Source organism: Vipera berus, assembly GCF_964194415.1.
Source record: "Vipera berus genome assembly, chromosome: 10".
NCBI lineage: Eukaryota > Metazoa > Chordata > Lepidosauria > Squamata > Viperidae > Vipera > Vipera berus.
This window is the reverse complement of record NC_138213.1, coordinates 20883090-20896536: the sequence shown is the minus strand read 5'-3', so window position 1 is coordinate 20896536 and position 13447 is coordinate 20883090. Positions and strand designations below refer to the sequence as shown.

General features: G+C 39.5%; 1 protein-coding gene across 4 annotated transcripts in view; it reads right to left on the bottom strand.

Annotated features, from left to right (window-relative positions):
* The window catches only part of GARRE1 (granule associated Rac and RHOG effector 1), a 56859-nt gene that overhangs the window by 29630 nt on the left and 13782 nt on the right, over positions 1–13447 (bottom strand). For 2 of the 4 annotated variants that reach the window (XM_081335875.1, XM_081335874.1), the window contains one exon: positions 5909–7192. In XM_081335875.1, the coding sequence (XP_081192001.1) occupies positions 5909–6391 (483 nt within the window). In that variant the 5' untranslated portion in view covers positions 6392–7192. Of the gene's footprint in view, positions 1–5908; positions 7193–10559; positions 10583–11167; positions 11228–13447 lie in introns of those variants that run through there. The other 2 variants (XM_081335876.1, XM_081335877.1) reach the window with 2 other exon arrangements.

Below are 13447 nucleotides of genomic sequence, written 5' to 3'. Positions count from 1 at the left end.
AAAAATAAAGTGACACCTGTCATTTTTACTTAGTACAGAAATGCCCAAGGCAAACTGTTGGGATGGATATAGAGAACAAGAATGCAGAAAATTTAGCTAATCGTACCAGTTGCACAGGAGAGTTTTGCAAATTTAGAACAAGAAATAGTTTTACCAGGGGTATCTCTTACAAAAACAGAGGACATGAAGCAACAAGTAGCTTAAGAAGATGTGCAGAAAGCTATTGACAGTATAGACCACAGGTCTGCAACCTGTGGAGCCGCATGCGGCTCTTTCAGCTGTCTCCTGCGGCTCCCAGTCCTCTGCCATGTGCAGTCCAAAAAAAAAAAAGTGTGACTAAAAAAGTTCAACAAATCAATTCAAATATGCAGGGTAGGTGCATATCTTGCTTTGGCTCCACTCTTCAGTCAAACCCTGTTCAGCGCATGCGCGCATGTACGTGCATGCGCACACATTTTTTGCGGCTCCCAGTTTTTCCTTTTGTGAGGGAACCGGTTCCGAGTGGCTCTTTCACTGTTTCAGGTTGCTGACCCCTGACAAAGACATCACTAAGATGGAGCAGCATAAACTTGCTGTTTATGCAAGAAAAAATTGATTCTTATCAAAACCTCCTTGCAACAGTATTTTTAAATCATGTCCTCAAGATAATCTGTTGGTATTCTTCTTGCTTTCTCCACAGATGTCATCTGAATTACAATAATAATTGTAAAACCAAAAAAGTAACTAGATCCCTTTACTATTATGTTAAACTTAAAACGAAGTCGGTGTAAATCTTCTGACCAGGCCAGAATAAGATGATAGCAAAGCAAGGCATCAACATAAAAATATGCTGGCATGCACAGGGCCCAAATAACTCACCACTAACCCAATTGTTGTAAAGTCATTTGATAGACTAAGCTGCAATATAGAATTTTACCATGCATTTAGGCTCTATTTGTTCTTGCTAATAAAGGATATACTTGATTTATTAGAATAGAACAGAACAGAACAGAACAGAACAGAATAGAATAGAATAGAATAGAATAGAATAGAATAGAATAGAATAGAATAGAATAGAATAGAATTGAAATAGAAATAGAAATAGAAATAGAAATCTGGAAGGGACCCTGGAGGTCTTCTAGTCCAGCCCCTGCTCAAGCAGGAGGACCTATACCATCTCAGACAAGAGACTGTCTAGCCTCTTCTTAACAATCTCCAGTGATGGAGCACCCACGATTTCTGGTGGCAAGCTGTTCCACTGGTTAATTGTCCTCACTGTCAGGAAGTTTCTCCTTAATTCCAGGTTGCTTCTCTCCTTGATCAGTTTCCAACCATTGTTTCTCTGGTGCTTTGGTGAATAACATGACCCCCTCTTTGTGGCAGCCCCTCAAATACTGGAATACTGCTATTATGTTTCCTCTATTTCTTCTTTTCTTTAGACTAGCCAAACCCAAGTCTTGCAGCCGTTCTTCGTATGTTTTAGTCTCCAGCCCTTTGATCATCTTAGTTGCTCTTCTCTGAATTTTTTTTTCAACATCTTTTTTGTGATATGGTGACCAAAATTGGCTGCATATTCCAGGTGTGGTCTTACTAGGGTTTTATAAAGCGGTACTAATACTTTGCATGATCTTGATTCTATGCCTCTATTTATACAACCCAAGATTGTATTAGCTTTTTCAGCTGCTGCTGCACACTGCTGGCTCGTGGTTAAGTGATCGTCCACTAGGACTCCAAGGTCCCTCTCACAGTTGCTGTTTTTGAGCTAGGTCTCGCCCAATCTGTACTTGCAACTTTGATTTTTCCTGCCTAAATGTAAAAGTTTTCTTTTCTCCACATTGAAACTAATTTTGTTGGATAGGGCCCACTGTTCAAGTTTGTCAAGATCTTTTTGGATCCTGAACTTGTCTTCTGAGGTGTTAACTATTCCTGCCGGTTGGTGTCATCTGCAAATTTGTGAGCTCCCCTTCAATTCCCTCATCTAAGTCATTGATGAAGTTATTGAAGAGTACTGGGCCTAAGACGGAGCCTTGTGGTACCCCATTGCTTACTTCTCTCCATGTGGATGTGGTGCCAGTGAGGACTACTCGCTGATATGGTTTGTCAGCCAGCTATAGATCCATCTGGTGGTGTTGTCTATCCCACTTTTTTCTAGCTTACTAAGTAGCAGGTTGTGGTCTACTTTGTAAAATCACGTGGACTTGATTCTATGCCTCTGTTTATGCACCCCAGGATTGTATTAGCTTTTTTGGCGGCGGCTGCACACTGCTGGCTCATGGTTAAGTGATCCTACACTAGGACCCCAAGGTCCCTCTCACAGTTATTGTTTTTAATGAGAGAGAGAGAGAGAGAGAGAGAGAGAGAGAGAGAGAGAGAGAGATGAATGCCAAAGAATGACATGTACCTTAACATAAGCAAACCTTCTGACAAAATTCTGCTGAAAAACTCATACAGAAGATGGCAAACTGTGTGCCGTGGACTCCACTACTATTAGACTGAAAAAAGTTGGTTGAACAACTGTATCAAACAAATCAATGATTAGTATATCTGTATTAACCTAGTGGGAAGTGTCAAACGGAAGCTCTATGATATTTATAAATTATAAATATTTTGAATAGCACAGTCAAAAATATGATCTTCAAATTTGCAGATGATACGTATTAAGCTTGGGGATCGTATACACATACATCAGTAAGCTATTGAGAAGCTGAAAAAAATAGGCTATAACCAATAAGATGATTAGAATAAGGGAAATACACGATCTTCATTTGAGTGTGAAAAAAAATCAAAGGCCTAAGTATAGGATGAAGAGGTGTGTTGTCAGCTCTTGATACATGACTAAATGGAATGTACAGTCTTTTTCCAAGACAAATGGACAGAAGGTCACTTTGCTGAAAAACTTTGAGGGTCACGGACACTCGGGGCCTGACTCACATGGGGGGGGCAGAGAGGTCACACATTGGGTCTGTTTTTGTCTTGGGTCTGTGGTGTTGTGATTTGGAGTTTAGGAATGTTAGTATTAGTTCACTGTCATGACTGTTCCTAATTAAAGGGAGGTATCTCTGTTTGATCAGCCCACTCCAAGACTGATTGGGGTTGACCCTATGTGGTTGGGTCTGTTGGACCCTATGGAATTTCAGAGGAAGCCTGGGCTATTTTCCAAAGCTCTTGCTATAGCTTAGAATGAGCATGCGGCAGGAGCCTTGGACCAGACTGCACCCCCACTGAGTCTCAACAGCCACAAATTTTGTAAAGAATCATGGCTTACCAAGGAACTCCAAAAGATGAAGAAATGCAATAAATGCCAAAAACATTCCTGGGGAAAAACAAAGCAGCTGAACAAGAGCAGATAAGAGCCTTTATTAGGAATTATCTTGCGACAATGAGGAAGGCAAAGAGAACGTATTACTCTGTTGAAAAAAATGTTAATGTAGAAAAATATGCTTATTAAATAATCTGTATCCTAAGATATTCAATGCTTTAACAGTTGGAAGCAAGCAATTCTGTTTATATCTAACAATCTGAATGAAAGATTTTAGTAAATTTGCTCATGATTGCATTATGTACAAGCTGTAGGTTCTGATCATTCCAGACAAACCTTATTGCAATTTTTGACAAAGTGATGAAATTAGTGGACCAACAAAACGCTCTGACATAGTATACTTGGACTTCAGTAAGGCATATGACAAACTAGACCACAGCCTACTTCTTGATAAGATAGAAAAATGTGGAATAGACAGCATCACCACCAGATGGATTCATAGCTGGCTGACCAATTACACTCAACATGTAGTTCTCAATGGAACTACAGCTACACGGAAGGAAAAATGCAGTAAGGTAGCCCAAGGTTCTGGGCCCAGTAATCTTCAACATCTTCATAAATGATCTGGATGAAGGGATAGAAGAGGAATGCATCAGATTTGCAGATGACAAAGTGGGGGAAATAGCGAACACATTGGAAGGATCTTGACAAGACTTGAACACTGACCCCTAACCAACAAAATGAAATTCAGTGGTGAGGAAAGTATAAGGTTTTAGGCAAAACCCCCAAATGCACAGGTATAGAACAGATGGTACGTGGCTCAACAGCATTAACTGTGAGAGGGATCTAGGAGTCCTAGTGGACAATCACTTAAATATGAGCAAGCAGTGTTGTACAGCTGCCAAAAAAGCCAATGCAGTATAAGTAGCCTCAACAGAGAGATAGTATCAAGGTCACGTGAAGTGTTGTTGCTTTATACTGCCTTAGTAAGTCCACACTTACTGCATCCAGTGTTGGTCACGATACAAAAAAAAGAGTGCAGAAATGTCAAATGCGGGGAAATTGGGAGAATCAAGTAGTTCAAATGAGTATAAAGATTTATTGCAAGCTTAAGCTCTCTACAAAAATCTGAGCTCTAACGGTCAAGGGAAATGAGTGGAAATTAAGAAGGCCTTCATGTTGGGCTGGACTAGATCTCTTGCGAGCACACAGGGACTCGTGACTTATGATGCGTTTGACCCCTCCCTCAGGCTCAGCCTGGTCATCTCCTACAGAAAAGAAACAAAGATGACTGGAAGCTAAAGTGAATGATGGTTACCATAACTGGGAATGTGTGATCTGATGCAGAGGAGAACTAAGGTTGACATGGTAGCAGTCTTCTAATATTTGAAGGGCTGTCATAGAAAGGAGGGGGTCAACCTATTCTTCAAAGCACCCAAGGGTAGGACAAGAAGTAATAGATGGAAACTTATCAAGGAGAGATCCATTTTAGAACCAAGGAGAAATTTCCTGTCAGTGAGAACAATCAGTGGTATGGCTTGCCTCCAGACGTTGTAGGTACACCATCACAGAGGTTTTAAGAAGAGATTAGAGATTGTCTGGAATTTCATAGGGTCTCCTGCTTAAGCAGGGGGTTTAACAGAAGACCTCTCAGGTCCTTATATATAACTTGTTATTCTGTATTCTGAGCTATTTTTAAAAGCTACTCTGCAAGCCTATGATGCTAAAAAAAATATGGCACCATCCAAAATTAGCTGAATCTCTCTCTCTCTCTCTCTCTCTCCACAAATAGAGGAGCAATCCAGAGGATCTCCCATCTTTTCAGGACTGTGCTTTACCATATGCATTACCAATTCAAGGGAGCTAATTATTATTCCCGAAGAGAAGGCACGTTATCAGTATGAATGGCTCTTATTCCATATATGCTGATTGCTGCTGGAAGAGACAATCAAACTCTACAACACCTGAAAACAAGTATTTTATCACCTTTTAAATTCATAAAGTAGAGCCATGCCAATTGGAAACTTCATAAGATATTTAGGAATCCAGTGCACATCATAAACCTTACTGGTGGGCCCTATTTCTGAATATTGTACCAAACCTCAAAAAAGATTCAAAGGGTTCAAAACTTAATCTTAGATCAGCGTCATCTTCTTAGAGGCAATGTCTAGAAGTAGCACATTCAAACATATGGATCAGTTACTACTTTAAACATCCAAACTCTACACTATAAGTGAATGGGCATAATGCAATTATTTTTTGAACTGTCACTGCAGTAATAGATGGATATGTTGATGAATTTTTGCATTTTATTTCCTACATGTAGGGACTGATGTAAAAGAAAAGGGATCAGTAGATTCCAGGGAATTAAAAACAACAATTGCATTCATTCTTATGTCAGTAGCAAACTAACTTACCATATATCCATAATCCCATGAATGTTTGTTTTTATTAGCGGTACTTTAAATAGTTACGTGTACTTGGGAAGATATGACCGCATCAGTCCATTCATTAAACATTTCATAGTACTACAACCCCTATTCTTCCAAAGAAAATACCAAATGCAGAAGCACAGGTGTTTCACTAACTGATTTCTACTAGATACGTCTACCCTGACTGCAATCCTAAAACCTCTTAGTGGATCTTGCCTAAAGAAAGGGAGCAACTTACCTCAATGTCCTGCAGGCTGAATTCCTTCTGATCTTTAAAGTTGGCTGCTCCAGCACTAAGTTCCATGAGCATTTTTGCAATTTCTGGTTTTATTGCTGCTGTGAGTCGACTTGCTGCCTCCATGACATGTTCCTGCACGTCCTTCAGTTGCATAGCTGCCTTAGAATAGTGCGAGTTCCGGAATACACTGCTGAAAAGGTCTGTGAGGAAAGTGCTTGCACGACAAAATACATTGAGTGCATCTAGGTATTTGGAGATTCCCTGCTGGAGGTCTGCGACTGGAGTCGCGTGACTGCAGCTGCCAGCAGCAGCCAGGGAAAGCAGAGGAGAGGTTGGAACTGAAGGTGCTAAGGAGGCACCCATAGTCTTGCCTAGTTCTGGCACTTGATACTGCTGGTGTTGCTGCCCTTTTTGCTTGGACCCGCCAAGCAAAAAGCGCCGCTTATAGTCCATTTTACTTTCTTGTGCACTGCAGCAATACATAAGGAAGTACTTGGCCAAGGGTTTTTTTTGAATTAATTCATTCTCATGAGTTGCTCTCTTGGAAATGCATCTATGTGTAGCAGTAGTAGAAGAGTATGCACATAATTTTCAGAAAAGGCATTTGAGAAAAAAAATCTAGGTACTAGGTGTCAGTAGTGAAAATGGCAGCAATTTTGCTGACTCATACAACTCACTGTTGAATTGCAGCACTGCTGCAATTACAATTTATAACCATAAAAGCAAGTGGTGGTAACTAAAATACTATTTCCTCCTTAGCGTTCTACAGTGGACACCCAAAATGTTGTTGCAATGTACAAGACACAAAAGCCATTTGCTGTTGTTTTCCTGTCAATGCATTTCTGACACCTGATGTTAATATTGTTTTAAATTGAAGAAAACTCATGTTTAAAAAGTAGTACCATTGTTATAATTTTCTTCAGTTAGTATTAGGAAAGGAAAAGCAAAATCACTGCTCAACAGTGATGATTAATGCAGACTATTCCTGTTTTTGAAGAACCACCGAGTCTTAACATCAGCAGACAAAATAACTTCTTGATTTGACAGAGCCTGTCAGTCAAATCCCATCTTAATACTGAAAAAAAAGCATATCTGTTTTCTAGAGTCCTTGCTACTGCACTTTATTCATGTCATAAGTTTTCTTTTTATTGCAAACCTTTCCACTTTTGCTTCTTGGTGCTGAGGTAGTTTCCTTTTAATATTACTAAGTGGTGCTTTCAGGGTTCATTTTTCTTGATTGTAGAATATTTAGGATGCAGAAATGTAAGGCCTCTAGGTCATTTCCTGGCAAGGAAAAAATTGCAAAAAGTTTATTGTTTAGTAATATGTTTTATTGTAAAAAGTTAATTCCTACCTGTCTGACAATAATCTGGATAGCAGACTACCTCACAAAAACCTATGTATCTTATTTGTAAACCGAACTGAAAAAAATAAATAAATTCAAGGTATCACACGTCTTTCGTCATTTACAGTCCAATCAGCCATTCAACACTTCCTCTGTTTATACTTTTGGTCTTACAAATACCCGGAGAGAAGTCAGATGATATTTGAATGTGACAGATTTTAAGGAAATATCTTCCACTTCTTAAATTAGATCACTAGCTTTAACTGAACCTAATGCTGGCGATCTTCCAGATGGATAAAAATTTTGTCTATGTGACACATTTGAACACACAGCTGTTTATATATATAGATAGTCCTCAGACTTAGGACCACAACTAAGCCCAAAATTTATGTTGCTAAGTGAGACATTTGTTAAGTGAATTTTGCCCCATTTTATGATCTTTCTTGCCACAGCTATTAAGTGAATTACTGTAGTTGTTAAGTTAGTAATAGTTGTTAAATGAATATGGCTTCCCCTCATTGACTTTGCTTTTCAAATTTTGATCACATGACAACGGGGATGCTGCAATGGTCATAAGTATAAAAAATGGTCATAGGTCACTTATTTCAATGCCACTGTAACTTCTAATGGTCACTAAATGAACTGCTGTAAATCAAAGACTATCTGTATAGCTCTCAGAAACTATACTCCAGTATTATTTTTTTAAATCCAGGATAAGTCCTGGAAAAATGTCTGTCTTTCTCTGTAGAGTCTCTTGTTCATGCAAGCCACTTTTACACATAAAACATAATGCCACATTCCAGGCTCTCAGGCCCATCAGAAACAGTCAAAAGAAAGGAAAAACAGTAATTAAAAAAACAAAGGGTTAAACCCAAGAGTATTAAAAAGTCTAGTTTCCTGTTCTTCAATGTCAGTGCAAATAACAAGAGCACTTAGAAATAAGTGATTTGAGTATAGTGCATGTTTATAAAATTATGGAGGTTTTTTTTCTTTCTTTATTTAAAATATTTAGAGCTTGCTCACTATACAGAGGAACTCCCAGAGGGTTATAAGTTATAAACAAGTAAACAACATCAATATCAGCTGACTTACAAAAGAAGGGAATACAAAAGCTGGGTTTCCTCCCAGTTTGAGATTTCCACTCTGGGCCAATTAAAACAGTCCTTTCTCATTGTCTGGGGCCCGGGTGAGTCTAATGGAGGATTACAAGCCTTCACTCAGTCCCGAAAGGAGGCGGCCTTTTCCACCCTTAGCTCTGCCTAGGGAAGTTGATGGGTAATTTGGGGTTCCTCCTGAATTTATAGCTCTTATCTACTCTAAGAGCAGGCGGCAGCTGCCGCCATGGAGACCTTTGCGCAGGTTCAGCTTGTGCACCACCTGCGTGCATTTCTGGACCAGGAAGCCTTGCACACAGTAACTCACAGCTCACTCAGTAACTCTTACCTTAATCATCTCCCATTTGGATTACTCTAAAATGCTCTATATTACAAAGTGAGATACACTATATGGGGCATTTGGAAGCTGCAACTTATCTAATTCAGGCAGTTTTTGGCATCTCTCATGCCCATATAATGCCACTGCTCTGATTCCTAGTAGGATTCTGGGTGTGGTTCAAGATGCTTGTTGCCGCCTATAAAGCCCTACACGACATATGACTGGGCTATCTTGGAAAAGATGATTAAGCAGCAGATTCGTGACTCGTGAGTGCCTAGAATGAACAGGGTGATTACTAGAAGCCAGCATGGGTTTGTTAAAAGCAGATCATGCCAAACAAATCTTATAGCTTTTTTCGATAAAGTGGCTAAATTAGTGGATCAATGAAATGCTTTGCATACAGCACACGTGTTGACAAAGTAAATCACAACCTACTTCAGTGTTGACAAAGTAGATCACAACCTACTTCTTAGTAAGATAGAACAATGTGGAATAGTCAGTACAATGAACAGCTACGGGAACTATGTTTAGCCTAACAAAGAAAAGGCCTAGGGGAGACATAGTGGCTGCCTTCTAACATTAGAGAGGTGGTCACAGGGAAGAGGGCGGTGAGTTATTCTCCACCTGAGGGCAGGACAAGAAGCAATGGGTGGAAGCTTGTCAGAGGGAGGCAATGACTCAATGGCACAGCCGGCCTCTGGAGTTGTTGGTGTTCCATTGCTGGAAGTTTTCAAGAAAAGATTGGACCACCATTTGTCCAGGATGGAATAAGGACTCCTGCCTTGGGCAGACGGTTGGACTAGAAGACCTCCAAGATCCCATCCAGCCCTACGAGCCTATGTCTACTTGTGGGACCGCTAAAGCATTTAAATTTCTTTTATTTCCAAATTTAATATTGTAGTAAAATAGAAAAAGAAAAGATTTCCCCTCTCAATTTTCACCTTTTTTCCTTCTGCTCTGAAGGTATTCTAAGTTGATTTAAACTTTATTAAACACTGAAAATTTTATGAAGCTAACAACCACGGACTACATGCAGCCCAAAACCCAAGCAGGAGAACCTATACTGTCTCAGACAGGTGAATGTCTTATACTTAATAGATATCAATTAATCCTTCCTTTTTGGAAAGAGAAAATTTCAACCTGTTTTGGAAGGATGAGAGACAGCCATTCCTGCTGTTTTGGTGAGGGAGTTGCTTGCCTGCTCTCCCAGAGAAAAGACACAGCTGGCAGCCTCAACCCAACTGCAGCCAGAGTCACTTGGCTTTGCTGCAGCCCCAACTGGCCAGGAGCTTCCAGCATGGGGGGGGCTGCTCTTGCTCAAGCCATAAGGAATGGCAGCACCAAGCAATCCTCCCCACTGCAGGCAGCAGCACACTTGTTTTATGATGGCTGACTAATTTTACTGTTATTTGTTCCAAAATAAAATATCATCACCGTTTATTGTATTTTACTTTGTTAAATATTTCCCAGTTGCATGCCCTCAGAAAGTTGAAGGCCACATGCAGCCCAAGAGCCACATATTTGACATCTGCAGTTAGGAACTGTTCTTGAAACTTAATTTTCACTGGATCTGTAGTAGAAGGCTGCTTATTTTCACAACTATCAGCCAATTGCCATCTTTCCTGAGTTGGTTAGACTTGCAGATGTTTATTTGCAAGTCTGTTACAGCCTGTGTCAATCTGAGCAATGAGGCCTCAATTGTCTTGAAAAGTATCCAAACTTCGGAATCAGATACAATGCAGGTTGTACTTGTACTATTTACCAACTAACTGTCTGTTAGACACAATTTGAAGTGCTGGTGTTGACCTTTAAAATCCTAAACAGTTCAGGGTCCATATTTATAATGAACACCTCTACTTCCTATTAACCTACCCAGTTGAAATAAAGAGAAGTCCACTGGTAAAGGAGCCTCTTGCCCACCAAGTGCTTGGCTGCCTAACAGCCGTCTCCAGTGTAATTCTCAGGCCAGGGAATACTCTACACACACACACACACACACACACACACACAGAGAGAGAGAGAGAGAGAGAGAGAGAGAGAGAGAGAGATTAGGAAAATGGTAGAAACTGCCACGTTTTAACTGGGAGTTAAAATTCCTGAATGTTAACTGTTAATAAATTTTAATTATATTGTTTTCTAATTTTAATCATACTGACTTTACGGTTATGTTTCCTGTGCGACAGAAAATCCAAAAGAAACAAAAAAAGGCCAATGTAATACATCATTTTACTCTGTCACATTGCCACATGCATAAATTCAAGATAGATATGAAACAGGCCTACCTTGTTCATTATTGCTAACGTTAATTTAAATAGTCTCCTTTGTAACATGCAGTGCAAGGAGTTGGAAGTTTTCAGAAAACAATGTGGTTTTTTTTCACACATATCCCTCTCTAGGCAAGTTTAACTGATCTCTCCAAAGCAGGAAAAATCTCAATATTTCTTAACTATTTAGTAAGAATACTGGAAAACCCTACCTACCAGGAAAACTTCAATTCCCTTCTTTCACAGGCTCGACAGAGGTATCCTGTCTCAGATCTGGAGATGTGACCAAAAAAAAGTATGGAGAAAGAAGTATTTTGGGGGGGGGAAAGACATCATTTTTGTTTCTTTTACCAAGGAAATTTACCAAAATAAATTGATATGAGGAGACAGCCCTGTTTTCATAAGGGCCACATCCTGAGTCATGTTAAGAGGAACACAGTTTCATTTCTGTTATAACATTATTTGAACTACAGGAATCAGTCCTAAATGAAAAAGGCTTACTTGTAGTTACTTTAATGAGTTAAAGTGCGATAGAACTTAATATTTTATTGTTGTTTGCATATGGTAGACTATGATTGTTTGTATTTTTATAACCTCTATTTACCTCTGGAAAGTCGGGGAGGGGGGAGGGGGAGGGGAGGGAAGAGTTGGGGAGGTTTGGGGAGAGGGGAGGGGGCTGGGAGGGGTTTTGTTTTTTAAAAAATGTACTGTAAAACTTTTCAATAAAAAAAGAAAAGAAAAAGGCTTATCCAAGAACATTCATAATTCCGCATCTAAACATGTCCACCTTCCCTATTACAGGGAACAAGGCAAGTTTCAACTTTGTCCATGTCAGCAGAATATCTACCAACTAAATGTCACCACTTCTGGATTATCTGTAGAGATCAGAACTTTATGAGCCATGATATTCCCTGTAACATTCAATGGAAGTGAAGGTTGGACTCTGAAGGAGCAAGTTAGTAAGGGTTTGCCTTTGAACTTTGGTTTTGTGGAAGATACTGACAATATCATGGAGAGCCAAGAAAACAAACCAGTGGGTCATCAAACAAATCCGACCCAGAATTCTCATTTGAGGCACAAATGACCAGGCTCAAATTGTCTTACTTTGGACCCATTAACTCACTGTGTTGCTAGGAAACAAAAACACCTTTATGGTCTGTAATCATTCAATCAATCAATATGAATTCATGAAGATAAATGAAATTGCACATTAACAGATACAATAAAAGGAAGAACGGTCCAAATGAACACCCTCCTCCCTTAAAAGCAGAACTTTAAGAACCATAAGCAAATGCCAATAGAGAACTGACTGATGCAGCTGAATGGCCCAACATTTCAGCTAATGGGATCAAGGAGCCTTCTCTGCTGTGGCCCCCACCCTCTGGAACCTCTTGCCTCCCTAGTTGAGATCCACTTCCACCCTTCTGACAGTCTGGAAAAGCCTTAAAAATTGGCTCTGCCAGTTGCCTTGCGGCCCCAAAGGGGGTGTCCTCTGCTGGAGATGGATGGAGAGAGACAAACGTCCACCCCAGTAAATTAAATTTCAATACTTTTATATGTATATTTTATATTATAACAAGCCACCCAAAATCACTCTCAAGACAGTAAGACAAACATCATATAAATTGAATGCATAAACGTTCAACTACTGTCTCTGCATGAACAAGCCCAAACCTTCCTGAGCGACAATGCATTATTTCCTTGGAAACATCTTTTGATGAAGAAGAACTTGGAATCATCTCGGTGAAGACACGTCTTATGGGGAAATTAGTATGTATCACCTTCTCTTTTGACATCTGTTTCACTATCAAAGAACATGCGACATGGGAGAAACAAGAATGGATTTCCTATTTTTCTTCCCTTTAGATCAGAGCATAATTTGCTTATGCTAAATCAGAACAGCAATCTTTCCAAATGAGTCTCCTGTATTGCTTCTGTACCACCACAGTGCTTAGTTCCCAGGACAGGAATAAATGGTAACAGCCAGTGCTGCTTTTTCTTCAAAAAGGGAAGCTCTTCAGCACTGATGTTTAATCAAAATGAAAGATTATCTACTATTCTATTGTCTTAAATTCAGGCCAGTTTTGTGTTGAAGCTCCCTTCTTCTTTCTATGAATTTGGACAGCCTTGCTTCTAAGAACTATACTATAATTCTCCTAAAGATCAGCTCCTAAAAGATGATATACTTATGAAATGTAATTTGGCATTAAAATATGTTTTATACAGTATATTTTGGTATTTTAAAGCTCTGAAATTAGTTGCAAATTAGTTGGATTTAAACGAATATTTTTGGTCCTCTTATATGTACAATATGTGTATTGTTTCAGAGCTATAGCTGCAATTTTGGTCTTGTTGTATGGCCCTTTATTAAAGCAACCAAAGTTTCTCAATTTATATCCTTCATACCGGTTGAATTATTTATGGTGATGACTAAAGACAATGAAAGGAAACTGTCCATAGGCCAGGAGCTTTTTGTTCTTCCATTCAATCGTGCCC